Source organism: Lonchura striata, chromosome 30 (genome assembly GCF_046129695.1).
Source record: "Lonchura striata isolate bLonStr1 chromosome 30, bLonStr1.mat, whole genome shotgun sequence".
In the NCBI taxonomy this organism is placed as follows: Eukaryota; Metazoa; Chordata; class Aves; order Passeriformes; family Estrildidae; genus Lonchura; species Lonchura striata.
This window is the reverse complement of record NC_134632.1, coordinates 2,143,104-2,167,685: the sequence shown is the minus strand read 5'-3', so window position 1 is coordinate 2,167,685 and position 24,582 is coordinate 2,143,104. Positions and strand designations below refer to the sequence as shown.

The following is a 24,582-nucleotide window of genomic DNA, read 5'->3' as shown; positions in this document are numbered from 1 at the left end:
TACCTGCTTGACAAGGTGCTGCTCACTGCAAATTTACAAACACCCTGCAGGTAATTTCCAGGGCTGACACAGCTGCCGGATTCATTCACATTTCCACGCTCCAATGATTTTTTTTTTTCCTTTAATTTGTATTTTTAGCAAAAGTCTGTGTTGCCACACATGTTCCCTGCTCCACAGAACGGGGAAGTGGAAACATCAGCTAATTAAAGCCAGGGGAAGATGAAGGGAGAGGAGATGAGCCAGAGGCTCCCACTGGCAGTGCTGAGCCCAGCCAGGTGCTGTTCCAGAAGGGAATGTGCTGGAGAGCAAATCCACAAAGCAGAGGCTGCTGAGAGCCCCAGCCAGCCCCAGCCCCTCCTGCTGCCCCACGCTGGCCTGCAGCAGGTGAGGGATGGGGATGCAGCCAGAGCTGCTGGAGTGTTGTTACAGCCAGGGATTGAGGGCAGGATTGGTGCCAGTGCTTCAGGAGCTGTGCTGGGTGGCACGGCATCGACAGAGTTTAAATGTGGTATTCATTAATGAAATGGGTTTGATTGTAAATGAATGCATTCATTTTAATTTGAAGTGGAAGCTTTCGAGCTGAGTGGGTTTTGTCGAGTTGTGCTGGGTGCTGAGGCTGCTCTGAGAGAGGGAGGAAAGCAAAGCTGGGGTAATTTTGTTATTGCCCTGCCAGCAGGGTGTGAGTGAGCAGCAGCACGGGGCAGGGGTGTCCCGACAGCAGCAGGACTCCAGCCTGGGCAGTCCAACAGGCAGAGCTGGCTGCCAGCAGCCCTGTGTGGTCAGGAAAGTGTCAGGATCCATCAGGAGAAATCTCGAGCTCCTCTGAATCAGGAACCCAGAAAGAACTTGTTCTTTTTCCACATTCCTCTTCCTCCAACAAATATAAATAGCTCCAACCCAAAACAAGGTGTGATTTCACATAGATGGCATGAAGGATATGCGAGGAGTCAAATGATGCAGAGACGACTTCCCTGTGCCCTGGAAGGACTTTGGCAGCTTCACAGCCCTGCTGAGCCTCACCCTGTTCCTAAACACGAGGGCACAAGTGACTCAGGCCTGGCCCTAAAGGAAAAGCACCCACACGGCGTCACTGATAAGATTCCTGTCGAGGTAATGAGGTTTATTTGACTCTGTGGGACTCTTGGGCACTTTCCTTCACCCAAATTGCAGGCACAGCCTGTGTGCTGACAGCTCAGTTATGGAAAATAGCATGTAGTTAATGCCTCCTGTTGCACAGCACTCATTAAACCTTCCCATGGCCAAGGAGCTCTATTTATTATCTCTGTTTCACAGAAAGGAGCTAGAGGAGGGAGCTGAGGTGTTCCCATAGCTTACCATTACCACCAGAAGTGAGAAAGCAGCTCTCAAGCTTTAACAGTTCCCCAATATTTTCCTCAAGAGTTTAATTAAAAATAATAGACCAGGGCTCTGTGATCTTGGACAAGCTGACTTTGTTAACTCCTCTGTTGCATCCCTGTTTCAGGGGGGAGTTGGTGCTCAGACAGCCAAAACAGAAGGAGTGATTTCGCCCAAATTGAGGGAATTTTATTTGGAGCAAACCTGACAGCAGCTTTAGAGATGGATGTAAAGGTTGTAGATGTAAAGGTTGATTTAAAATGCAGGCAGACATTTAATTGCATGGCAGCTGCAATTTTCCAAACAGCAAGCTGACAACTTTTAGTTCCTCTTCTGGAGAGTTTCCTTGGCAGGGAGAGGTTCCCAGGGCTGGCCCATGGGTGGGTTCTGCAGTGAAATCAGCCACACACAGATGATTCAGCACCCGTGTGTCAGTCTGATTTCTCAGAACCTCCCCCAGCTCGAGGCTCTCTGTGCTCCAGGCAGCAGCAGAGAATTTCTGCTCTCTCCTCACTCAGCCCCAGAGGAGAAGGGCAAACCCAACGCTGCAGGGTCACAGAGGTTTCACCTCACTGCGTGGCTGCCCCAGAACAATCCCAGTTCCAGAGCTGGGATATTCTCCAGCAGAGCAGGATGGGTACAGGACACTGTCCCCAAACTGCCACCACAGCACCCTGTGACTGTGCTCAGGGAAAGGTGCTGATCTGAGCTGTGCCAGGGAACAGGATGTTCCTTTTCTCAGTGCTCTCCCCAGAAACTGCTCTTGGGATAGGAGTTTGCTCAGAACTTCGGAATTAGGTTTGTCCTTCCGAAATTCCAGTTATTACTGATTTTCTCCCCAGCCTGCTCTTTCAGTCTACTGCACCCATGGAGTAGAGCTGTGTAATGCTGGACACAAATATTTTTAAGTCAGCTTAATCATTTGTGCATTTCAATGCATAAAAGACTCTGGAGGGATGCAGAACTCTCTTTACAGCTGAGTCCTGAGATCTCAGGTACCATGTTTCATAGAATCCCAGAGCGGTTTGGCTTGGAAAAGATCTTGAAGCTCATCTCAGCCCATTCGGGTATTCAGAGCTCATCCTACCACTAGAAGGATGCAATTCTTGGGATAATTCCCTAACTGTGTCATTAAGGGCAGGAAAATCCTAGTTTAAAAGTACTAAAAAACACTCCAATAAGAATTTTTAAAAAGAAAAAGAGTTGTACTTTAAAACTATCCAGACTTTACCTTTTAAATAATTGAGATACTTTTTGTTTGGGAAAGTTTAGAAGTAAGGAGAAATTTTTCTTGCAGTCAAGGACTTGTTCTTTGTCAGCCTGTCACAATACCAACTTTTACAACCAAGAATTACAGGTATATCTTTTTTATCCAAAGAGATTTTATTTTCTAGGCAACAAAAGAGAACATCCAAGCTGTGATAGTGACACATCTCCCTCCAAGGGAACTGATTCTCTGTTAGCAGATTCCCAATGCAAACATGATCTAGCAAAGCTCAACACTCTGGATTAAATAAAGGTCATTTTTCAAATACTGCAACTGAGAAATAGCAGGGAAAAAAAAAAAAAAAAAAAAAAAAAGGTATTACACACTTTGAGAAATCCATCCAGGACACAAAGCTAAAATCTAAGGGTTGCTCCCCAAAGTCAAGGCAGACAATAAATATGGATCTTCCACTTGTGTTTCCAAGACACCTCGTGCACCTCTCTGAGGTAGGTATTGTGTCCATGTGGCAGATGGCAAAGGGGAGGATCAGCTCCTTGTCCCAGGCACGTCCCTGCTTCCCTGGGACAGCTGAGAGCACACCTGGGGCTTGCCAGTCTCTTGGTCTCCTTCCTAGCCAGTATTTCAGCTCAAGTAGTTATAACACAGTGTAATCTTCAAGTTCCTTTGAACTGTCAGGTATTTCTGGAGGTTTTTAAGCATCAGCTTCTACAGGGTTGGGTTTAATGTTGGGTTTTGGGGGGTTTTTATCTTCTTTTCCTAATGACAGGCTAAAAGCAGAGTGGGGTTTAACACTGGAAGCTAAGTGGCTTTCTGTAGGGAACTCCCAACAGTGCTAATGTGTTTTTTAATACTGAATTAAAAACAAACCCAGTCCATAGTGCTCTGGGTGATCCTAGGCTGTTTAATTATTCATGCCTTAATTCAGCAAAGCACTTAAGTAATTACCTTCTTTCTTCAATAAAACCCTCCTGTATTTCAAGATCCAACTGGAGCCTCTGCTGAGAACTAGAAATATGATTTTTGCAGAAAAGGTGGTGTTGCTGCACCAGTTTGGTCAGTGCCCGAGGGAACAGAGCCCTTTCAAACTGGGTTTTAGGTTCCACGTGGAAAGTGGATTTATATTTCTGCCTCAGTCCAAGGACACCCCTTCTTGTTCCCCAGTCTAAAAGTGCAAAGAAGGTCACTCAAAACAGTAAAAGAAGAATGGCAGGCAAAGGATATTTTAAAATTTAAGAAATAAGGACGTGTTGCAGGCATTTCAAAGAAAAAAAAACCAACATAAATCCCCTTCAGTAATATGCACCTTTACAGCACCTTTTGAAAGCCCTCGCTGTTCAGCTTCACGACCCCACCGTGAGGTAAGATATTCCAATTAAACCAATTTCACCTTCCCTGATTCTGAACAGTCCAAGGAGTGGGGCACTTTTCCCAGCTTATTTTCATCTGAATATTCAGCTGCACCTTTCATTATCACAATGAAAGTCTTGCTACTCCGCAGTCAGCGGTGGCAAATCAAACACATTAAGGCAGAAAGCAGATGGAATTTCAAGCCTCCCTTCTGGCTCTGGCCTCCAGAGGGCAAAACTTTTTACCAGCAAAGAGTGAGAACTCAACCTTAAAGTGCTCATTCACAGTATTTGGAAACTGGAACAGCTTAGTAACACCATGGCCGTGATTGGCTCTGCTCAAGTAAAATACTCAATGTATTTAACAGATGCAAATTAAGTCACTTCCCTAACTACTCACTTCCCTCTTGCAGGAATTTCCAATGCAATTATGAAGAATCCCAAGTATTCCAGGAAACATGCTTATGCTCTGATGCAGTGTAAACACCAGGGGATTAAGAGTTATTTTTCAAGCAACTAAAAACTACCTACGGAGGATTAGTAAGTTTTATTCAACACTTATTCATCTACTCATTAATTTAAAGGCTACCTTAAAGCTTAGAGGCCATTGCTTTCCCTAAAGTTCTCTGCACACAAACTACACAGTCTATTCCTGACGGTACAGGGCAGCTCAGAGATCCTCTTTCCACTACAACTTATATTTTGTTATTGTACTTGATATTTCCATTACAAATCACGCACCACACGAGCATTCTCCCCTCTGAGAGCTGCTCAGCCTAATTCTCAGCGTGAGTGCAAAGCCTAATTCTCAGTGTAAGTGATGCTGACATGAGTGTTTCCCAAAGCCTCAGATTAATTGAATTACCCTGAAAATGTACATTCAGCACCTCAGAGGTGGATTTTACACCAGTGTTGGACAAGCCTGTGTCTGTGTGCTCAGATCACACACACACACAGAAAAGGTGATGAAATCAAGGTGTGGCTGCCACTGTCCACCACCTGCCCAAGTGCCATCCCTATTCCCAATCCCCTATTCCCAAACCTGCGCCTCGGCCACCGTGAAGTTAATTCGCTTTTCAAGCTCTGTGAACGGAATTTTATGATTACAAACAGCTTATCTGGGGACTCCAGAATTGGATTCCGGAGCGCTGAGGTAGTCGATGGCACCCTCCTCCCGCCGAGCTCACACCTCCCCGAAGTTGGTGTGTCCAGTCTCCCTGGCGTGCTCCCTGGCCTCCAGCTGCCCCGTCAGTCCCTTCTGGCACACCATGCAGCGCAGGGCGAAGCGATTCACGTCCGTGAACTGCCTCTTCCTGCGCGCCTCATCCGCCAGCTCCAGCGCCTGCGCCAGCACCACGTCGTCGCTGCTGGGGAAGATGGTCTGGGGAGGAAGGTCCGAGCCGGGCAGGCGCCGCTCCAGCGGGTCGTAGTGGATGCCGTCGTAGATCAGCAGCACGCGCTTGCTGTAGCCGGCGTCCTCGCCGAAGCGGTCGATGCGCACGGTCTGCGTGTCCACCACGCAGATCTCGCACTGGTAGAACTTGGAGAGGATGGACACCTCGATGGCTCCTCCCCAGGTCTCCTCCCTGCGGATCCAGTCACAGTATTCCCTGTTGGTTTTACCCAGCACGGCCTCGCTGTAGGACTCGGGGTCGCTGGCCACGATCTGGGCGATGAGGTTGCGCATCTCCGGGGCGCAGCCGGGGTCGTACACGCCGCCCTCCACCACGTAGGACACGCTGGTGAACAGGCAGGAATTGTCTGCTGGCACCACCCTCCTGGCCAGCACAGGCACGGCTTCCCTGACAGGCTGGGACATTGCTTTTTTGGCCACCACCGGCGAGTCAGGCTCGGGTTTGGATGTGTCCTCTTCCACTATGAGAGTGTCACCTGCCAGAAAGAAGCGGGGATGGGTGAGAGAGGCGCAAAGGGGAGACTTAAAGCGGCTGCTGCTCCTCAAACACAACAACACGGCCGTGCTGTCCCTGCTGAGGATCCCGGAGGAGAACCATGGACTGGTCTGGGGTCCCAAACACCACCCATCCCCACCCCTGCCATGGCAGGGACACCTTCCACCAGCCCGGGCTGCTCCGAGCCCCGTCCGACCTGGCCTCGCACACCTGGGCCCGTTTCCCCCGGCTCGGCGTCCCGCCGGGAACAGCCTCGGCCAACAGCCGGTGGCAGCACAACGGTCCCCGCGGGACTCACCTGGCGCGGCCGGGCCCCGTCCCCTCCAGCCCCGCGCTGCTCCCCGCGGAGCCCCGGCAGCGGCCAAAGCACCGGCGGCGAGCAGGAAGCGCCGCCGCCTCCCCCGGCAGCAGGAACCGGCCCGACCGCCGGCTGACGCGGGGCGTGCGTGCCACGGCCTCTTTAATTAACGCAATTACAGCCGGCGGGGCGGCAGAGCCCGCAAAGCGCCGCCCCCCGCGGCCCTCACCCGAGTGGATGCCGAGCTCGCCCAGCCGCCGCTCGCCGTCGCTGAGGTCGAGGCTGCGCGGCGGGAAGCCGTGCAGGAGGCGCTGCGCGGGCGCGGGCACCCCGGTGAGCGCGGCCAGCGCGGCCTGCATGTCGCGGAGGCGGGAGTGCGGCCACAGCCCCGGCAGCGCGTGCGAGCCGCTCCGGGCCTTGCAGCGCAGCCGCAGCATCCTCGGGGCCGCCGCCGCCGGCCCGGCCCGCCCCGCTCTCGCGAGAGCACGCCGCGCCCCGCCCCCGGCGCGCGTTTGCATACAGCCGGGCCGCGCGCCCGCCCTCCTATTTGCATAGAGGAGGTGGCACCGCCCATTCAGTCTGCATGCAGCCGGACGCCGCCTGCCAGCTCATTTGCATAACGCCAGGCGTTGCCGTGAGTCGCGGTCCCCGCCCTTCCCCGATGATTACCGCCCATGTGATTTGCATAGCCCGCCTGAATTTGCATAGAGGCGCGAGCTCCGCTCCCCTTTCATCGCCGCCCATCTCATTTGCGTGGCGCGCGCGCTCCCGTTCCCCTCTCGCCCCGCCCACCGAAATTTCGGTCTCATTTACATACAGCGCGCGGCTCTCCCTCCAGGCCTCATTTGCATACAGCGAGCGGCTGCCCCGCCCTCAAGGCCTTATTTGCATGCAGCAGCGGCTGCCCCGCCCTCCAGGCCTAATTTGCATACAGCAAGCGGCTGCCCCGCCCACACGATCTCATTTGCGTACAGCGCGCGCCCCCGCGCGCGTGACGCGGGCCCGTTTTCCCGCCCCGCCGCGCCCCTTTTCCCGCGTGTGCGGTCCCCGGGACCCGGTTTCCGTCGCCGCTCCGCCGTGTGCGAGCTCCGCCGCTGATTTGCATGCGATTTGCATACGGCGGGGCGCGGAGCGGCGGCGCGGAGCCATGTCGGCGGCGCCGCGGGGCTGCGCCGGGGCCCCGCGGGGCCGGGCCGGCGAGAAGCAGTGCTGTGAGTAGCCCCGGCCCGGCGGTGCGGGGCAGGGTGCGCGCTCCGAGCCCTACGGAACCGCGATCCGCGGCGGGAGGGGGGAAGGCTGCGCGCGTCTGCCCCGAGCCTCGCGTCCCTCCCGCGGGTCCCCGTCCTGCCCCTGCCCCGCTCTCCCCTCCCGCCGTTTCCCCGCGCCCATCCCCATCCCGTGCTTTTCGCCCCAAATCCGCCTCTCCGCGGGCCTTTTCGGAGCTTGCTCGGGCTGCTTTGCTGAGAGAACGTGACCGTTTTGTTAAAAACATCTTTCGTTCGCCCTTGACGGCGCCTGCCCGGGCGGCAAATGCTTTTAACACTAAAAGCCCCATTAGGCAGCGGTGCTGCCGGTGCGCCTCATTAGCAAACACCTGGGAGACCCAGAGTGATCACAGCAGCTCATTAACGACAAGGACACACCGCGAGCCCGTCCTGGGATGCGCGGAGGTGCTTTATCCACCGGGACACGGGGTGACGCTGCGCTGGGTCTCACTTTATGCTCTGCAGCGCCCCTGATGCTGTTTTGGGGTGGTTTGGGGGCTTTTTTTATTTTCTTTTTTTTTTTTTTGCAGCATGGGCTTCCTACATGACCAACTCCCCTACGCTGATCGTGATGATCGGGCTGCCCGCGAGGGGCAAGACCTACATGTCCAAAAAGCTCACCCGCTACCTCAACTGGATCGGGGTGCCCACCAAAGGTGGGTGTGCGTGTTTGGGGACATCCCTGCCCGGGCTGTGACGCCTGCCAGCGGAATGCCCTCACCCTCTCCTCTCCTCTGTGAAGTGTTTAATTTAGGGGTGTATCGGCGCGAGGCGGTGAAGTCCTACAAGTCCTACGACTTCTTCAGGCACGACAACAAAGAGGCCATGGAAATCCGCAAGTGAGTCCCTGTCAGGGGCTGGGTGGCTCCGGGGAGGGCTGGGGATGCTGGAGTCTTGGCAGGCTGTGTGCACGAGGAGCAGAAAATAACCACGAGCGCCTGGGGAAGGAAGAAGGAACAGCACAGCCTGTGCAGGGATCCTGCCAGGGATGGGATGGGTGTGGGAGTTTGGGGCTGCCACAAAGCTCAGGGTCAGGCCACACAGTGGAGGTGCCCCAAGATCTCTGGGGCTCTTAGAACGGTGCAGGGGTGCGAGGGAGGTGTTTGAATCCCTCCCTGCTGGCTCAGAAGCTTTGCTGTGGGAATGCTTTCCATCAGCTGTGACCATCCCTATTTCTGTCCTGCAGACGCTGTGCCCTGGTGGCTCTGGAAGATGTGAAGTCTTATCTCTTGGAGGAGTGTGGGCAAATAGCTGTAAGATCCTCTGCACTAAAAATAATTTTACACCAGGGCAGTTCAAAGCTGCCTGGAGTGTTCGGGGACCTGATTTGGAGCTGGAGTTTAAAAGTCTTAAGATGAACTTGCTCAGTACTCCTTCCTCATTTTTTGCCAGGTGTTTGATGCAACCAACACGACTCGGGAGCGCCGAGACCTGATCTTAAATTTTGCTAAGGAAAATGCTTTCAAGGTAATGCTTTAATTGTGTGTGTGATTAATTGTGCGTGTGATTTGCAGTCGCTGTGCTGAGGGATGCTGTGGCTCCCTGGCACAGCAGCTCTGCAGTTTTGACTCTGAAATGTGCTTCCTTGCCTCCTGCCCAGGTGTTTTTTGTGGAGTCTGTCTGTGATGATCCGGAGGTCATCGCTGCCAATATCCTGGTGCGTGCTGCCCTTCCCAGGCTCGGCTGCTGTTCAGGCTCCCAGTGCAAGGTCACGGGCTCGGGGAGCTCGTGGGGATCTCTGTGAAATCCTCCCTCTCTCCTTTCACCTGCGGGACAGGAGCTGGGATTTGCAGGTTTATTAAAAGCCAGAGATGCCGTTATGTGAGAATGTGGAAATCCAGAGGAGCCGGGAATGGGTGACCTTGGAGCGCTGTCCTGGCGAGGGAGGGAGGGCAGAGCTCTGAGCCAGCGGTGTCTGTCAGGGCCAACCCCTTCAGTGCCTTAAGAGTCGCCCTTTGTTTTCTCTCCAGGAGCAGGTTTTTCCTCAGGGCAGCGTCAAACAATGTGGATTTGTTTCAAAAGAGGGGAATTTTATTCATCGTGGCTTTTCTTCCCTCTTGAGTTTGCTTAACTCGGCTGTCTGTTGGGCAGGAGGTGAAAGTTTCCAGCCCTGACTACCCAGAGAGGCACCGGGAGAATGTGATGGACGATTTCCTGAAGAGGATCGAGTGCTACAAGGTCACTTACCAGCCTCTGGACCCGGATGCTAATGACAAGTGAGCAAATCCCTTGGCACATCCCTCTGTCCTTGGGCACAGGAGCTGCTTTGCTGTCAGGATGCTCCAACACCTCTGCTCTCCCCAGGTGTGACTGTGTGCAGGTGAATCACACGTCCCAAGTGAGATCTGAAGGGATTTTTCTGTGTGTGCTGCAGAACCACAGGATGGTTTAGGTTGGAAGGGATCTCAAAGAGCCATGGGCAGGGACACCTTCCACTATGCCAGGCTGCTCCAAACCCTGTCCAGCCTGGCTTTGGTCACTTCCAGGGATGCAGGAGCAGCCACTCTGTGCCAGGGCCTCCCCACCCTCCCAGGGAAGGATTTTTAAGGCCAGCAGTTCTGAGCCTGTCCTGCCTTTCCTAGAGGAGCAGTAGCTGGGTGACCCTTGCAGGTGCTTGTGCCTGGTTTTTCAAACCACCCATGTGGGTTGTTCTTCCTTTATGTCCACTCTAGAGATCTTTCCTTCATTAAAGTGATCAACGTGGGCCAGCGGTTCCTGGTTAACCGAGTGCAGGACTACATCCAGAGTAAAATTGTCTATTACCTGATGAACATCCACGTCCAGCCACGCACCATCTACCTCTGCCGGCACGGCGAGAGCGAGTACAACCTCCTGGGCAGGATTGGAGGGGACTCGGGGCTGTCGGCCCGGGGCAAGCAGGTAGGTGCCCAGCTGTGCCCTGGTGATTTATTAAAAAAATGCGGATATTTGCTGGAACCCCTGGCCTGGTTCAGGGGCTCCGTGTGGTGGAAAAATCTCTCCTCCAACCCGTGCTTCCAGAGAAAGGCTCAGCAGTCTCTGTTGTTGGGTCTCAAGGCAGTTTATTGCAAGTTATCTAAAAGATTTACTTCTGGAGCTGCTGTGGTTTGCTCACAGCTCAGGCAGAGGCACACACACACCCTGACATCCTCTCTGACCCCGACTGCTTCTTCTCTCCCTGCCAGGGCTGCTGCTGTCTTTTATATGGTACATTACGTGTGACATGGTTACAGTTTTTCCCCAATGCCTATTACCTATATTAAATGGTGCTTTTCTATCTTTTATATGGTACATTACGTGTGACATGGTTACAGTTTTCCCCAATGCCTATTACCTATATTAAATGGTGATTTTCTATCTTTTATATGGTACATTACATGTTACATGTTTACAGTTTTTCCCCAATGCCTATTACCTATATTAAATGGTGCTTTTCTACTCTAAACCAATCTGTGAGTGCCAACATCACCAAGAACATGGAGGTAAGGAAGGAGAAAGAGGAGGAACAGGATCAGCCCAGATCCCAAATCCATCTTAAAACTTCTGACCCCCGTGTACAAAACCAAAACCCCCCTGTACAGGTGTTAAAACCCCCTTGTACAATACTAAAAAATTTTCCCCTCTACTTTGTGACTACTGCTACTATAATATCTAAACTTTTGTGACTCCTTGTTCCACCTTCAAGGTTGGTAAATCACTCCATGGTTCAAGCCCAAAATCACAGCTGTTTCCAGCTGCCTGCCAGGGTCTCAAATGCTTCTGACCTGGGCCCGGAACCTCCAAAAATGTCTGAGGGACATTTTGAGTTCCAACAGATATTGATCTAGTACCGATATCCAGATGTGAGGGACAAAAACTCTCTAACAGTTTAAAGTTAGAAAGTGTGTGTTTATTGTGTGTGGGATCGCTCCTAAATCCACACTGCAGCTTCCAGGTGATTACAGAGCCCTTTTATCCATACAAGTATTGAATACCCAAAATAAAAATGCATATTCATGATTTTGGTACGTCCCATTCCTCATTTCAAAAGCATGCGTGGTTTGTCCCTTGAAATGGGTCGGTGTCCCTTTCATGGGGAGGGGTCCCAAAATGAGGAAGTCAATGAAGTCTTCCTCATTCTGACCTTTCTACCTTTTCAATGCAAATATGACAAATGAACTCTTGGTAGAGCTCCCATTCCTTGTCTTCAGTTGGTTTCAGAACAGAGCAGGCCCACAATTGTCTTATGTTCCTAAAAGCAATTTGTCAGTTTGTGTATTCTTCATTATAAACCCAGCTAACTCAACATTGTGCTGACAAGCAATCAATTATCAGTTAACTACTAACTCTTAACTTCATCAAAGCCTACTCATTTATTTTAATTAACTCTAGTAAGGCTTATTTCTAACTAAAATCTTAGCTCCTCTAAAATCTCTAAATTCCTTAAAATTTACATTTCATTTTGCTGGTGCCTTGCAGTGGCTGCCTAGTGCAGATGTGCCTTAAGTTTTAGCTTTCGTGTTTCTCAGGTTCTGTGCTGACTTGGTGTGGGACTCTGAACTTTGCACTAAGTGTTGTAAATTCTCATCACAGAATCACCAGGTTGGAAGAAATCTTTAAGATCATTGAGTCTAACCCAGTCCCTATACCTCAACTCCACCCTGGCACCCAGAGCCACAGCCAGGCTTTGTTAAACACACCCAGGGATGGGGACTGCACCACCTCCCCGGGCAGAACATTCCAGAACTTTATCACTCTTTCTGTGAAAAACTTTTCCCTAATATCCAACCTAAATTTCCCTTGGTGCAGTTTAAGACTGTGTCTTCTGCTTCTGTCAGTTGCTGCCTGGCACATTCAATTCCTTTAGAATTCCTGACCTTTTCTCAACACTTTTGTCAGCTATCCTTTTGTCTCTAAACCAGCATCTCCTTCATATTCTGTCCTAATCACTGCAGAATTGGCTGCATTGGCTTTCATTACATGTGCATCACCTTTTCAGTCTATACAAATTATTGCAGCAAATTCCTCTTCCTTGGCCAGGCTGATCCCCCAGTGTTCCTTTCTGAAGCCTCACATAGTTTCACAATAAGACTCAACTGAAAAATACAGTCCAATAGAATCAGAAAATGCTCCAAAGTACAGCTGAAAAAGCAAAATAGAAATACTGGAAATAATAACACTAGAACATAACTATTACCTTATTGAAAATATATTTTGATATAAACTGTATCTAGTTTTCAAACAGACAAAAGAGTCCTTTTGCAGCTTGAGAATCAAGCACAACTGTTCCCCAAAAAGCATAAACAACAGTGAATTGAGGGGAGCAGACCAGGAGCATGGAACTTCATCACCTGAAGCTTTAATTGGACAATTAACCCCAATATGAAAATGGACCAAATCTTACAGAAGTGTAAAAACTCCAGAATCTATCTTGGATCCATCCTGGGTGTAGCCCTGGTGCTGCCCAAGATGTATCCTTTAAAGGCCTCTCAATAAATACCTGCTTTATTCTTTTCGCTCTCTCTAATCTCTGTTCCAGATCAGCCTCTTGAAGCATCACAGAGGCTGGACAGGACTAAGAGAATAAGACAGGTATTTATTAAAGGCCTTCAAAGCTCCCAGAAGCTGCACCCAAGATGAATGATGGTCACGAGTTTCTCAGACTGAAATAAGTTTGGTCCATTTGCACATCAGGGGTTAATTCTCCAGTTCCAACTTCAGGTCATGAAGGTACCCCCAGTTCACTTTTGTTTACACTTTTCTCCTTGAGTTCCAAGCCCAGAGGATTGTTTTGCCTGACCAAAATGTGAGGACAGTAGTTAACACTTTATATGGACTTCAGAGTTAGGCACTAATGCAGGACAGGATTTAGAAATTATGAAGGCTGAAATCTGAAGGCATCAGGGCCCCACATCCCCCAGGGATGCTCTGAGCAGCTGCAGCTCCCCCTGCTCCCTCCATGCCTTAGGATTGTAGCTGTTCTATTTTTCATGTATTTATGAAATACATATCATGTATGTAATTCTGCAGTTCTTTAGTGTGTAACTCTAAACTCCATACCCAGTGTCAGCTGCTGCTTTCCCATTTTGACAAAATTCCTCTCCAGGCCTGGCAATCAAGGACACCTCACTGCCTCAGGCCCTGAGAGATGGAAACAAAAGTGAGTTGGGGGGAGCAAACTTCATTACCTGAAGCTGTAATTAGAACATTAACCCCCAAAATGCAAATGGCCCAAACTTAAAAAAGTATGAAAGCTGTGGTCTGTCAGAATCTGAGGTATTGATGATTCCGAGATTGTAAAAAGTCTCTGTCTGTCAGCCCCCTGCCAAAGCAGAAGCCATCATTGGTCTGTGCTGGTTTCCAGGTTGTTTATTCTGTTGATCTCTCACACGTTCTGCTGCCCTGCCCAGCTCTGTCCTGCAGGGCAGCGTGTGGGGCTCTGCCCTCAGTGGGATGTGACAAACATTAAATACCAGAAACTCCCTGGGCTGCATTTACAAGAACGTGCCAATATCTGTCACCTACGTTGGACAGTGTGTCCCCAGCCTGAACCAACAGAAAAATGCCAACACCACAGTGAGACATGGAGGGCATGAAGAAGGAGAAAAAGGACAAGGCACACCCAATTTCCTCCAGCTTGTCCCCTTTGGACCCCTCATCTAGAATCCTAAAATTTTACTTTTGCACCTGTGCCACACTTAATTATTACTGATATCAAACACTCAGAGCTGGTAATTCATGCTGTAAGATTGAAAACTCTTTTCCATGGGCAGAGATCACAGCCAGTGTCTCTGGGGGCTCTGTCCAGGGGCTTCCTGACCCCTCCAGGGTCCCAGAAGCTCTGGATTCTGACAGTGGTCTATTTTTGGGTGTAGCCCATGGGGAACTTTGTCTGCCCTAAATGTACCTGAATATTTATATTCAATAAATATACCTGCTTTTTATTCCTTTAGTTCTGTCCTGAATTAATTATTAAAATTTTAATTATTTATAATTAAAATTATATATTTATAATTAAAATTTTTACAGTCTGTGTTTTTAGGGATCCCAAAAAGGCATTACCCTGCTCCTGACCTCCTGGAACTTTTTTCCCCAGTTTTCCCAGGCTCTGAAGAAGTTCATTGAGGAGCAGGAGATCGTGGACCTGAAGGTGTGGACGAGCCAGCTGAAGAGGACAATCCAGACAGCCGAGTCCCTGGGGGTGCTCTACGAGCAGTGGAAAATCCTCAATGAGATCGATGCTGTGAGTGAGAGGCTGCCTAAAAACCTCAGCTTTTCTAGGTGGGAAATAATCCTTAAAGCCAAATTCATCACCATGAACCTGGCTGTTTTCTCTTGATTTACAACTGTGTTTTTGTATCACGGACCTCAGCCTTCCAGGAGGAGGTTTGGGGTGCCTGGGGACAGGGCTGAGAGTGTTAAGAGCTGCCAGGTCTTGCTGGGGACGTTCCAGGTGGTGTGGAGGTGGAAAAGAACACTGAGCATCCCAGACATCTGTCACACCCTCCTGGCTGGGCAAAGGTTGCTGCTCCCACTCTGATTCTCTCAGGAAATTGCAGGGTGGTTGCTGGGGAAGTTGCTGAGGGCTCATTTTGCATCCCTGGCCAACACCAGGGATGTCATCCTTTCTGGTTTTGAGATAAAACCAAAGCCCAGCCTCTTCAAACCACCCTGGAACCCGCACTGAGGGCAGGGCTGGGTCAGATGCAACACCTAAAATTTCCATGCCATAAAAGGAGCCCTGATCTCAGCCTCTGCTTTTCCTTCCCTCCCTGCTGCGTCCCTCTTGGCCCTCTGATGAAATGAGGTTTGTGGTTTGAGTTTTTCCTTCCCTCAGGGGGTCTGTGAAGAAATGACCTATGCAGAAATTGAAGCCAAGTATCCAGATGAGTTTGCCATGAGGGATCAGGAGAAATATCTTTATCGTTACCCTGGAGGGGAGGTGAGGACCTAAAGAAACAACAACTATACACAGTGCAGTGAAACAAACATTTCTGTGTGGGGTTGGGGTTAAAACTGACTCTGTTTGAAGTTATTCTGCCGATATTTGTATGCAAAATTGCAGATTTGCATCCTAATGAAAACATCAGGATCTCCAGTTCTCTTCTGGGGGAAATATTTCTTGATTTCCCTCATGGGGTGTGCAGATGATGATTTTCAATCCATTAATTTGGCCACGTGCTGGATGCTGCCCTCAGAGACTGAGGGGGCTCTGCATCCCAGGCCTGAATTGTCCCTGAGAGCCATCTGGGAAACAAAATTATCGTGGGTGTGGCCTGGAGTCATTTCTGGCTTAACTTCACAACCTGTTCAAATGAATCATTTACTATTTTATTGGGTTTTTTTCCTGCACTCACTGAGTTACCAGTAATCTGAGCCCTCCCACGGTCTGAGGGTTCTGACACTGAAATTCACTTTCTGCTGTTGCCTTTTTTGGGTCTTTTTTTACTATTTTTACCACCTCACCCATACCCTCCTTTAACTTTATGCTGCTTTAACTGATATTTCCCTGAATGTGACGCTGTTAATTGCCACCTGTGTTTAACCCTGTGTTTACACAACCCCTTGACCAATTCCTGTTTGGTTTTCCAGTCCTACCAGGACTTGGTGCAGCGCCTGGAGCCAGTAATTATGGAGCTGGAAAGGCAAGGCAATGTCCTGGTAATCTCCCACCAGGCAGTTATGAGGTGCCTCCTGGCTTATTTTCTTGACAAGAGTGCAGGTACAAAAATAAAGGGATGATGCTCCTCTCCCTGCTTCCCCTCATGGGGTTTTTGGGAGGGTGGTTTGGAATGACTGGGTGGATTTTTATTTTTTTTTTTTAACAAGGTGAGGTTTTTTAACAAGATGTTTAAAAAAGGAGGAAAGGAAATGTTTCAGCAGTGCTTTAACCCTTGCACTGCAGCAGTGCAAGGATCTCCCTGGGGATGTGCTGCTCTTTTGCTGCCCCATGTTGTTTCTGGAGCTGTTTTCAGCAGCAGAATGTGTAGGGGACTGGTTTTTAATGTACAGGAAAAAAAAAATTCATCATTTTCTGATGCATTAAAGAGCCTCAGTGGCCTGGAAGGGTTGGCAGGAGTGCTCCATCCCAGGGAAATGCTGATTTCTTGCACAGCACACATACCTGGAAGGCTCCAGTCTGCTGCAAGCTCCAGGGAGTGGCACTAGAGCTTCATAAAACTTTTAATGATGTTTTATAAACTTCTAACCGACTTGATAAACTTTTAAACACAGCTCTGAATGAATCTCCTGTGGGCCCATGGCAGCTGTTGCTTGTTGTTACAGGATATGTGAAAGCACAACCTGAGCTGTTGCCATTGTAAGGTGAAAAAGAGGAAGTTTCTTTTTTGATTTTAGCATTTATATTTTTCTAAAGGTGACATGGATTGGAGAGTGAATGTGCCACCTCTCCAGTGACATTGGACAAATTATTAGTATAATAAGCTTTTTTGCTTCTATGGAGGAATGCAAAACAATAGATTGTTTATAGAAAGTTGTGTGAGAAAGTTCTCCACAAGAATGTAAACTCAGAAGGCTTTAGAAAATTTTAAGAATCAGGGCAACAGTTGCTGAGGTGCTTTCCCAGCCCTGTGCCCCTGGAGAGGTTTCCTCTGGCTGGCCCTGTGCACTGGACATGGAATGATGGAATTTTTTGGACAGGAAAAGCCCTTTTAGAGGGTGGAGTCCAACCCCTCACCCAGCACTGCCCGTGCTGGGAGCCCTGGGCCAGCCTGGGCCCCACTCTCATTCCCAGCTGCTGTATTTTGATTTTCTGTGTCTCACTGCTGTCATCACTGAATGCCTGGGTGCCATCCATGGGCTCTGATTCCCAGGGGAATTTCCATTCAACCCTAGAGTGGTTTGAGTTGAAAGGACCTTTAAAAGGGTTTAGTCCAAGCCCTCTGGGATGGGCAGGGACATCCCTGCTGCTGTGGGGCTGGGGGGGACAGGGGGGCTGTGGCATGCCAGGTGACCCCATAACCCCTTCCTCTGCCCTAGATGAGCTGCCCTACCTGCGCTGCCCCCTCCACACCATTCTCAAGCTCACACCTGTTGCCTATGGTAAATAACTGCTTTGTTTTCATTTGTAATTTTAATTCCTGCCCTGGGTTGTGTGTGGGGATGCTATGGGCAGGTTTGTGTCCGTGTGTGGCAGCACTTGGCCATGCTCTAGAAGCTTCTGGTAATACATAAAGAGGTTATTTCCTGGTTAACATGCAAAAAGTTAACGTGGAAAAGGCTTTGGAGGGGTGGGGGTGTTGGGGGAGCAGATGTGGAGGTGCAGGGTCTTCTCCCCTGGCCTCTCTTTTAAACAACTGGATTTTTCCTGTGGATTTTCCCTTCCCTGAGGAAGGCTGTGCCTCCAAACTTGGGGTGCAGTCAGTTAAAATTGGCTTTTCTCTGCAGCCCAAATAACTCAGGGCTGTGCTCTCACACTTAAAAACCACCAAGTGTAAAGTTCTGTTTGTGGGGTGATTTAGGAGCTCTGTTATTTTTATAAATAAGAGATTTATTCTTGTTCATTTTCCCTGCTGTTTTTTGAATAAATTACTCATATAAACTTCTCTTTCTCGTGGGTGAAGGCTGCAAGGTGGAGACAATTACCCTGGATGTGGAAGCAGTGAACACCCACCGGGACAAGCCCTCCCTGAACTCAGTAAGTTTTGCTGCACCCCTCTTCTCCACCTTTTCCAAAATAAGTCACAAACCCTCTTAAACACTTGCCAGAACAGCCTGATGGCTTTTAGTGAGCAGAAGAATTCTCTCCAGAAATAACCCCCAAAAGCAGAATTAATTTTAAGGTGCATTAGTTCTTCCCAGGCCAGGGGGGATATTTTTCAGAGCTGTTGCAGGGAGCAGAATGAGCAAATTTAGGGCATAGATTTTAAACTCCAGGTCTTGTTCTCAGCTTTCAGTGCAGTGTTTGTTGCTGATGCTTATTGGTGATTTCAGAAACACTTGGCAAAAGGGTTAAAGTGGGATTTTCTTCTTGTCTTGATGAGTTTTCTCTTTCTGAAATCCTCTCTCTGCCGTTGTTTAATTACTGTTGACCATCCTCCTTGCAAGCACCTCCTAAATCTGGGGGAGCTGCTGATCTCTGAGGGCCTTGATTTTACAAACCCTGTTTTCCTGTCAGGGAAAGCCTCAGTGATTGCCTCTAATTAATTCCCCCATTAGAGAGCACAAACCAGCTCTAGTCTGAATGCATCTGATTTTAGGTTTTGTACATTGAGGCTTTTTGTTGTATTTCATGAAGATCCCTTGGGCTGGGATCTGATGATTCTTTTGTGTCGAGGGACTGGGGGAACTGGGAGCCTGCAGCAGTGGCTGGAGGCTTTGTGGAGCTGTCAAATGCCAAACTGAGGATATTGGGCACGTTCTGTGTGGATCCTCGTGGTTTCCAGCTTGTCCCTGCTCATGGCAGGGGGTTGCATTAGGTGATGTTTAAAGGTTCTTCCAACCCAAACCACTCTGGGATTTCTCACTTCTCCAACTTCTCTGTGATCCCTGCATGGAAATCATTGCTGCCCACTTGGAGGCTGCCTCTGTTCTTTGCTTTGCTTGGGTAACACAGCTGCTGTGGGGCAGAAGAAAGCAAGAAGGGAGAGTTTTCTATTTGCTTATTTCTTTTTCCCCCCAAATTGATCGTGCAGAGAGGAAAAAAAACATTAAAAAACCCAAACAGAGCCATCTAAGCAAAACAAAAGACCCAAAGGGGAGTAAAACTGCTGAAAAATCACTTTCCACTTGTCTCCAAGATGGATTAAGTTGTTTCCCAAGCTGGCGCAGAGCTGGGGAAGGCACAGCCCAACGTGGGGTCGCTGGGACGCTCAGGGTGGGGTTGCTGGAGGTGTGTGACGTGCCTTTAAACTGCTTTCATTCCTGATAATTCCCTCTGTGTGGGATCAGCACGAGCTGCCCAGCAGGCAGAGCCCTGTGAGGATGAGGAGGAACAGCTTTACCCCGCGGGCCAGCGCCGACACCGTAAAGCGCCCGCGGCACCACAGCCTGGGCAGCAAACCCCTCCATCTGCTGGGGCCTCTCCCATCCCTGGAAGCTCGAGGGCCTTTCCCATCCCTGGAAGCTCGAGAAGGGGCTGAGCAGCCACAGCTGGAAGTCACTGCCCAGGTGGTACCTTCCCTCTGCTCCCCCTCCCCAGCATCGCCCGTGGTCCTCTCCGAAATCCAGACCCTGCCCAGCATCCTGAGCAGGGTCTCTGTTTCTGCATGGAAATCATCCAGCCTGGATGGGATTAAGGAAAAAAACAAAACAAAAAACAGTTGGAAAACCCCCTCAAAACCAACCCCAAAACGTAAAAATCTTCCCCATCCAACTGGAATTGTGGTGCCAGTGTTTCGGAGTCAGGCTCCACACGGGCAGGTTTCCATCAGAGCCATGGGGTTTTGGCAGAGGGATTAATTCTGGGTAGGATTTTGCTTCTGGGCTAAAATCAGATTGGAAAAGTTACAAATACCCTCTTTGTCCCAGTTTTTTACTGCAGCCAAATGCTGTCCCTGCCTTCTACCACCTCCTGCTGCAACACAAACCTGCCCTGGGCTAACAGGGAATTTTGGGGCTGCTTCACTCCTCCCTCATTTGCTTTGCTGCTTTTCCTATTTCAGTCTCCTTTAAGATGCACTATGAGCCCTGCTGTGCTTCTCTGTTTCCTTTGCAGCCTCCAGAGGGAAATGCTTGCCTCTGAGCACCACTGCAAGCAGCTTGGGTGTGCTCTCTTTGGGGTTAGTAAGTCAGATTTCTCTTGATTCGTGTTGCATGGAAACCACTCTGGGCAAAGACAAACCCACAGAGCAGAAGGAATCTTGTGCTGGATAAAACCTGAGATTCTGGGGGACCTCAGTGGGGCTGAGCCTGCTGATCCAGGGGCTCCAGCTGGGCTTGTGCTTGTGCTGGCTGCTGCAGATGGTGGTTTTAGCCCAGCTTGCTCCATCCCTGGATCATGGGATGGCTCATGGTGCTGAGCAGGGCAGAGTCCCAGGTTTCCCAGGACAACGTGTGGTGACGTTGCTGCTCTCAGAGATTTTGCAGGAGTCACTGGATCGTGGATTTATCTTTGATTTTCACTGTCTGTGTGTGTTCCTGGTGTCTGTTGGGCCCTGAGTGAGGCAGAGGAAGGATTTTTATCAAAGCTCTAAGTATTCATTGTGGTCAGTTTGCAACATGTGATGCTTCTTGGGTGGTTCTGGCAGTGTGATTCCCCATGGAGAAGGGAAATAAAAGTGAGCAACCCTGGGTAACCTGCCTCCTTACTCCTGAGCTTTTCCACCTCTCTGAACTTGTGTGGGCTCAGGCTGAGATGGGAAAACCCTTCAGGGGGGCTTGGCAGGAGGCTGCAGGGTGATGTAAGGAGTAAAACAGATCTTTGTGTGTCAGACAACAATACCCTTTTCTGACCCAGAGATGGGGCAGCTGAGAGGTGTTCTAAAAACTTTTATTCCACTTTCAGTCTCATGTGAAGGGTGAGACAATACAGATGTTATAATTCACGCCATCACATCACAAAATCCTAATTACAATACATTGTAAGTGCTTCTTGGCCTATCAGCTTTTTGCCACACTGTGCTGTAAATGCCTTAAAGCCAACCATCTAAAATTACCCCTCATGGGTCCACTACACACATTTCCCACATTTGTGTGCTGGGATGGAGGGGATGAAGCAAATCCTCAGGTGGTTCCTGCCGTGGGCAGCAGTTCCATGGAGCTGGATTCACCTCTCCATGAGCTGGGCTGCCTCCAGCTTTGCCCTCTGCTGCCTTCCTTGCTGTGACCTCTCCTGTTTCTCTTTTCCCTGCAGAGAATGGCCACTTTAGCAGTGTAGGGGCTCCTGCTTTCACCCTGCATCCAGCTGGGAATTCCAGGGCCAGGAGGAGCCGGGACTGGAGCATCCCTGGGGCACCGTGTGCCACCCTGGCCAGTACTCACCTTGAACTGGATTTTAGAGCCTGTCTGTGTCTTTTCTTTCCAAATGCTGCAGCATTTGTCCACGGAGCTGGAGAAGATTTCTTCTGGAGATTTTTCCAAGCTGCTTTTAACGCTCGTAAGCCAGCGCATCCCCGGGTGTTGAAAGTGTTCCACGTCTTTCCTTCTGGCCAGGTGCCAAAATTAACCACAGTGGGAGGACAAAATAATCATGTTTCTACTCGCTGAGGAAGCTTTTCTCTTGAAGAGGCACTTCCAGGCCAAATCCCCACGGTTTTATTTCTCCATTTCCAAGTTGTTCCCAAGTTCAAACTCAGTTTTTTCTGCTGTTCAGCCATTCAGGGAGCTCCAGGCAGGGTTTGGTTTTCCCTCCTTGAGTGCTGGTGGGAATCCCCCAGTCTGAGCCAGTTCCTTTGCCCTGGGAAGGCTTTGCTTGGATGTGACACTCAAGTCAGCACATCCATCCCACGGGCTGCCTCCTGTGAGGGACAGATGGGAACAAACCCTCCTGCCCCTCTCTGGAAGCAGCACAGCTCCCAGTGCTTTAAATCCCACCTCAAGCCCTATTTTAGCTTCTCCTCCCTACCTAAACTCCATCCTTTCACTCATTTTTCCTGCATTTTGGGGGTGTTTTATCCATTTACCCCAGGAAATGGGAACATGGCTGGGTCCAGCAGAGCTCCTGGGCAGGGTTTGCAGGAAGCACAAAGTTTTTACTAGTTTTCTTTATTTTACACCAAATTTTAGACCCACAACAAGCTTTTAACTTGCCTATGAATAAGCTGTGAATGTTCCCAATGCTGCCTTTCATAGTTTTAAGCTGTTGTAGAGTTTGGAGCACAGGTGGTGCAGCTCTGTGTGGCCGTGTTTTAACTTAAATCCTTTCCTTAAATCCCCACCAAACCCCAAATTTTCAGTTCTCTCCCACCAGTCTTGAATTGCATTTTGCCAAACTCCATTTTACCCCACTCCAGCTGTTCTTGCAATAAGGGCAGGACCCTCAGGTTGGGTGAAAAAAGGAACATTTGGGTACAGGGCAGGAGGCTGTTCTGGACCTGCCGTTCCCGGGTGACTCCAGGATTTATCTGAGCATTTCTGGCCCCAGAAGTTGCTTATTTTAAATGTATAAATAAATGTTGTATATACCCACAGCAGGGAAAATGTGCCCTGGCTGTGCAGGAGCTCAGCAACCCCAGAGCCTGAGGCTTAACCTGGGCATTTTGAGCTCAAACTTGGTTATTTTAAACACTCCCAGAGCTGTAATTTGATAAAACTGGGATAGAGAGGACCAAGGCACCAATCTGGACCCCTCAGGATTTCTGAGGAGCAGAAAAATGTGTTGATCTAAAGAGATTTTGCCACAGAGGGGTGAAGTTTGGTGGTGAGAAATTGAGTTTTTATTAGTTTTTCTCCTCAGGGTTCCCCCCCCCCCCCCCCCACCAATCTGGTTTTGGGTTTTAAGTGTTGTGCTTAGAAATAAACCAGAAAAAAATAAAAAAAAAGATGAAATGTTGAAGGAAGAGATTAAGAGGCTGTCCATGGCAGTGCTTACTGTCACACTCCAAATGCTCTGAACGCACAAACCCGTCCTTGTCAGGCCAGCTCTGACCAAACCCCTCCTGCTCTGTGGAACAAGGAGTGGAAAATGTACTGTAGGATGTTTACGCACAAAAATGCTGGGAAAACTTGCTGAAGAGTTCATTATGTTCATGTCACTGAGCAGTAAATGATTGTAAGGAGACAGAAATCTATATTTTTACCTGCTGGGATTTGTGAATGGCGCTGTTGACGTGTTGGTGGTCGTGACTTTTTTTTTTAATCCCTGCTGAAAATCAGGTGTTTTGCAGTTTGGGTCAGTGGCTGGGAGTCCCTTTTTGGGGCTGTGGGATGGAATTTCATCCTTCTCTGCAGCGTTTGTGCCTCAGTGCTTTAATTCAAGCTTTTTCCTCCTGCATTTTAGCCTTGAAAAGGTTGAAAGCAAACACGTCTGGAGCAGAGCAGCAGCAGATTTGGGAGCAGATCGTTGCCCCCGAGGGTCCTGCTGAGCCCTCGGGGCTGCAGGGCTGGGGTGATGCCAGTGGGCATCTCCTGGCAGCTCCCTGTGCCAGGGATTTCCTTGAAACCACCTGATTTCCTTGGCACTGGGCGTGCAAACACCCCAGAACAAACAAAGGTTGCACAACGGGGTTTTGAGATGTTTCTGGTGGAGCAGCTCAGCAGCAGCTCGTGCTGGCAGTGGGATCAGCGCCGTGGGCTGGGCAGGTGGAGGTGGGTTTGGAGGTGGGTTTGGAGGTGTGGATGTGAGCCTGGCACCTTCCTGAGCATTTCCTCAGGACTGGGGGGTTCTGTGACCCCCTGACTTTCTGTGCCTCTGTTTCAAGCAGCACGGGTGGTGCTGGCTGCTGTCACCTTCAGTGGCACCTGCCTGCCCCTCTGCCTGCCCCTGCCCAGTTTTTGGGCTAAAAGCTGCTTCATCTCTGGGAAAAACTGAAAAAATGGGGGGAAAAGAGTTAAACCCAGCCTGGCTGGCTGCTCTGTGTACACTGGCTGTGACTCAGAGCTGTCACCTCTGCTAGTTGTCCCCTTCCTGGCAGCTGGGCTGGGTGCCAGTTAAACCCAACCCAGCCTGGCCTGGCTGCCAAGGGGCCAAGGAGCAGCTGAGCAGGGAGAGGCACCAGCACCAGCCTGGCCAGAGCCACCAGCACCAGCCTGGCCAGGGCCACCAGCCCTGGGGTGTCCCCAGCCTCACCCCGTGCCCCTCCGAGGGGCTCTGGGTGAGCAGTGCCAGTGCCACCCCTGCTGTCCCCACACTGTCCCCCTGCTCTGTTGGCACTGCAGCTCTGTCCGGAGTGTTTGCTGAGAGGGATCTTGCCCAGCTGCTTGTAAACTTTCCTGCTCTGCTGCCTTCTAAGTGTTTTTTTTTTTTAGGTTTATAATGCTGCAGTGTCAGCTCGTGCTGTGTGTTGTGTGCTCTGTGCGCTTGGGCATAAATATCTGTCAGTGTTTATTTACAATAAAGAGACTTTAAAAACCACAGATGATTCCCTCTGTTCTTTTCCATTGTTTGCTCTGACTCTCCCCTGTGTGCTGTTTTTCTGAGGAGCTCAGGGAGTCTCTGGGATGTGTTTAGAGGAATAGGGGCTGCAGGGGTGGGCATGTGTCCTGTGGTTTGGGAATCTGAGTTGAAAATGGGGGCTCTTAAACCCTACTGTTCCTCTTCTCAGTTTTAAGGGTGTTTTTACTGGAGGTCAGAATCTCAGGGTTTCTGTGGAATTGACCTTTA

At 49.9% G+C, this 24,582-nt stretch overlaps 2 protein-coding genes across 6 annotated transcripts; one reads left to right on the top strand and one right to left on the bottom strand.

Annotated features, from left to right (window-relative positions):
* Nucleotides 1-2,213: 2,213 nt before the first annotated feature.
* Nucleotides 2,214-6,575, bottom strand: YOD1 (YOD1 deubiquitinase). Its single transcript, XM_021535306.3, has 2 exons — nucleotides 6,368-6,575; nucleotides 2,214-5,820 (listed from the first exon to the last, which is right to left on the bottom strand). The coding sequence occupies exons 1-2, from the start codon at nucleotides 6,573-6,575 to the stop codon at nucleotides 5,114-5,116; spliced, it is 915 nt and encodes a 304-aa protein (XP_021390981.1). The 3' UTR covers nucleotides 2,214-5,113.
* A 702-nt stretch (nucleotides 6,576-7,277) lies between these two features.
* On the top strand, nucleotides 7,278-24,333 carry PFKFB2 (6-phosphofructo-2-kinase/fructose-2,6-biphosphatase 2). Of its 5 annotated transcripts, XM_021535304.3 has the most exons (16): nucleotides 7,278-7,349; nucleotides 7,934-8,059; nucleotides 8,146-8,242; nucleotides 8,590-8,656; nucleotides 8,796-8,870; nucleotides 9,004-9,060; nucleotides 9,495-9,619; nucleotides 10,076-10,283; nucleotides 14,458-14,604; nucleotides 15,199-15,303; nucleotides 15,954-16,083; nucleotides 17,361-17,423; nucleotides 17,945-18,018; nucleotides 19,272-19,490; nucleotides 20,038-20,101; nucleotides 21,175-24,333. In XM_021535304.3, the coding sequence occupies exons 1-15, from the start codon at nucleotides 7,286-7,288 to the stop codon at nucleotides 20,062-20,064; spliced, it is 1,584 nt and encodes a 527-aa protein (XP_021390979.1). In that variant the 5' UTR covers nucleotides 7,278-7,285; the 3' UTR covers nucleotides 20,065-20,101; nucleotides 21,175-24,333. The 5 variants fall into 5 exon arrangements, 2 of the variants coding, with proteins under 2 accessions (XP_021390979.1, XP_021390980.1); XR_013341266.1 differs by having other exon boundaries at nucleotides 19,272-20,101; XR_013341267.1 differs by lacking the exon at nucleotides 7,278-7,349 and adding an exon at nucleotides 7,584-7,808 and having other exon boundaries at nucleotides 19,272-20,101.
* The last annotated feature ends 249 nt before the right edge of the window (nucleotides 24,334-24,582 follow it).

Bases quoted from the DNA above. Each gene is read 5' to 3' on its own strand.
- YOD1 (XM_021535306.3), bottom strand. From the start codon at position 6,575: ATGCTGCGGCTGCGCTGCAAGGCCCGGAGCGGCTCGCACGCGCTGCCG. The intron at 5,821-6,367 runs GTGAGGGCCGCG...TCTTTCTGGCAG, and splicing joins CGAGCTCGGCATCCACTCGG to GTGACACTCTCATAGTGGAA.
- PFKFB2 (XM_021535304.3), top strand. From the start codon at position 7,286: ATGTCGGCGGCGCCGCGGGGCTGCGCCGGGGCCCCGCGGGGCCGGGCC. The intron at 16,084-17,360 runs GTACAAAAATAA...CCTCTGCCCTAG, and splicing joins TTTTCTTGACAAGAGTGCAG to ATGAGCTGCCCTACCTGCGC. The intron at 17,424-17,944 runs GTAAATAACTGC...TCGTGGGTGAAG, and splicing joins GCTCACACCTGTTGCCTATG to GCTGCAAGGTGGAGACAATT.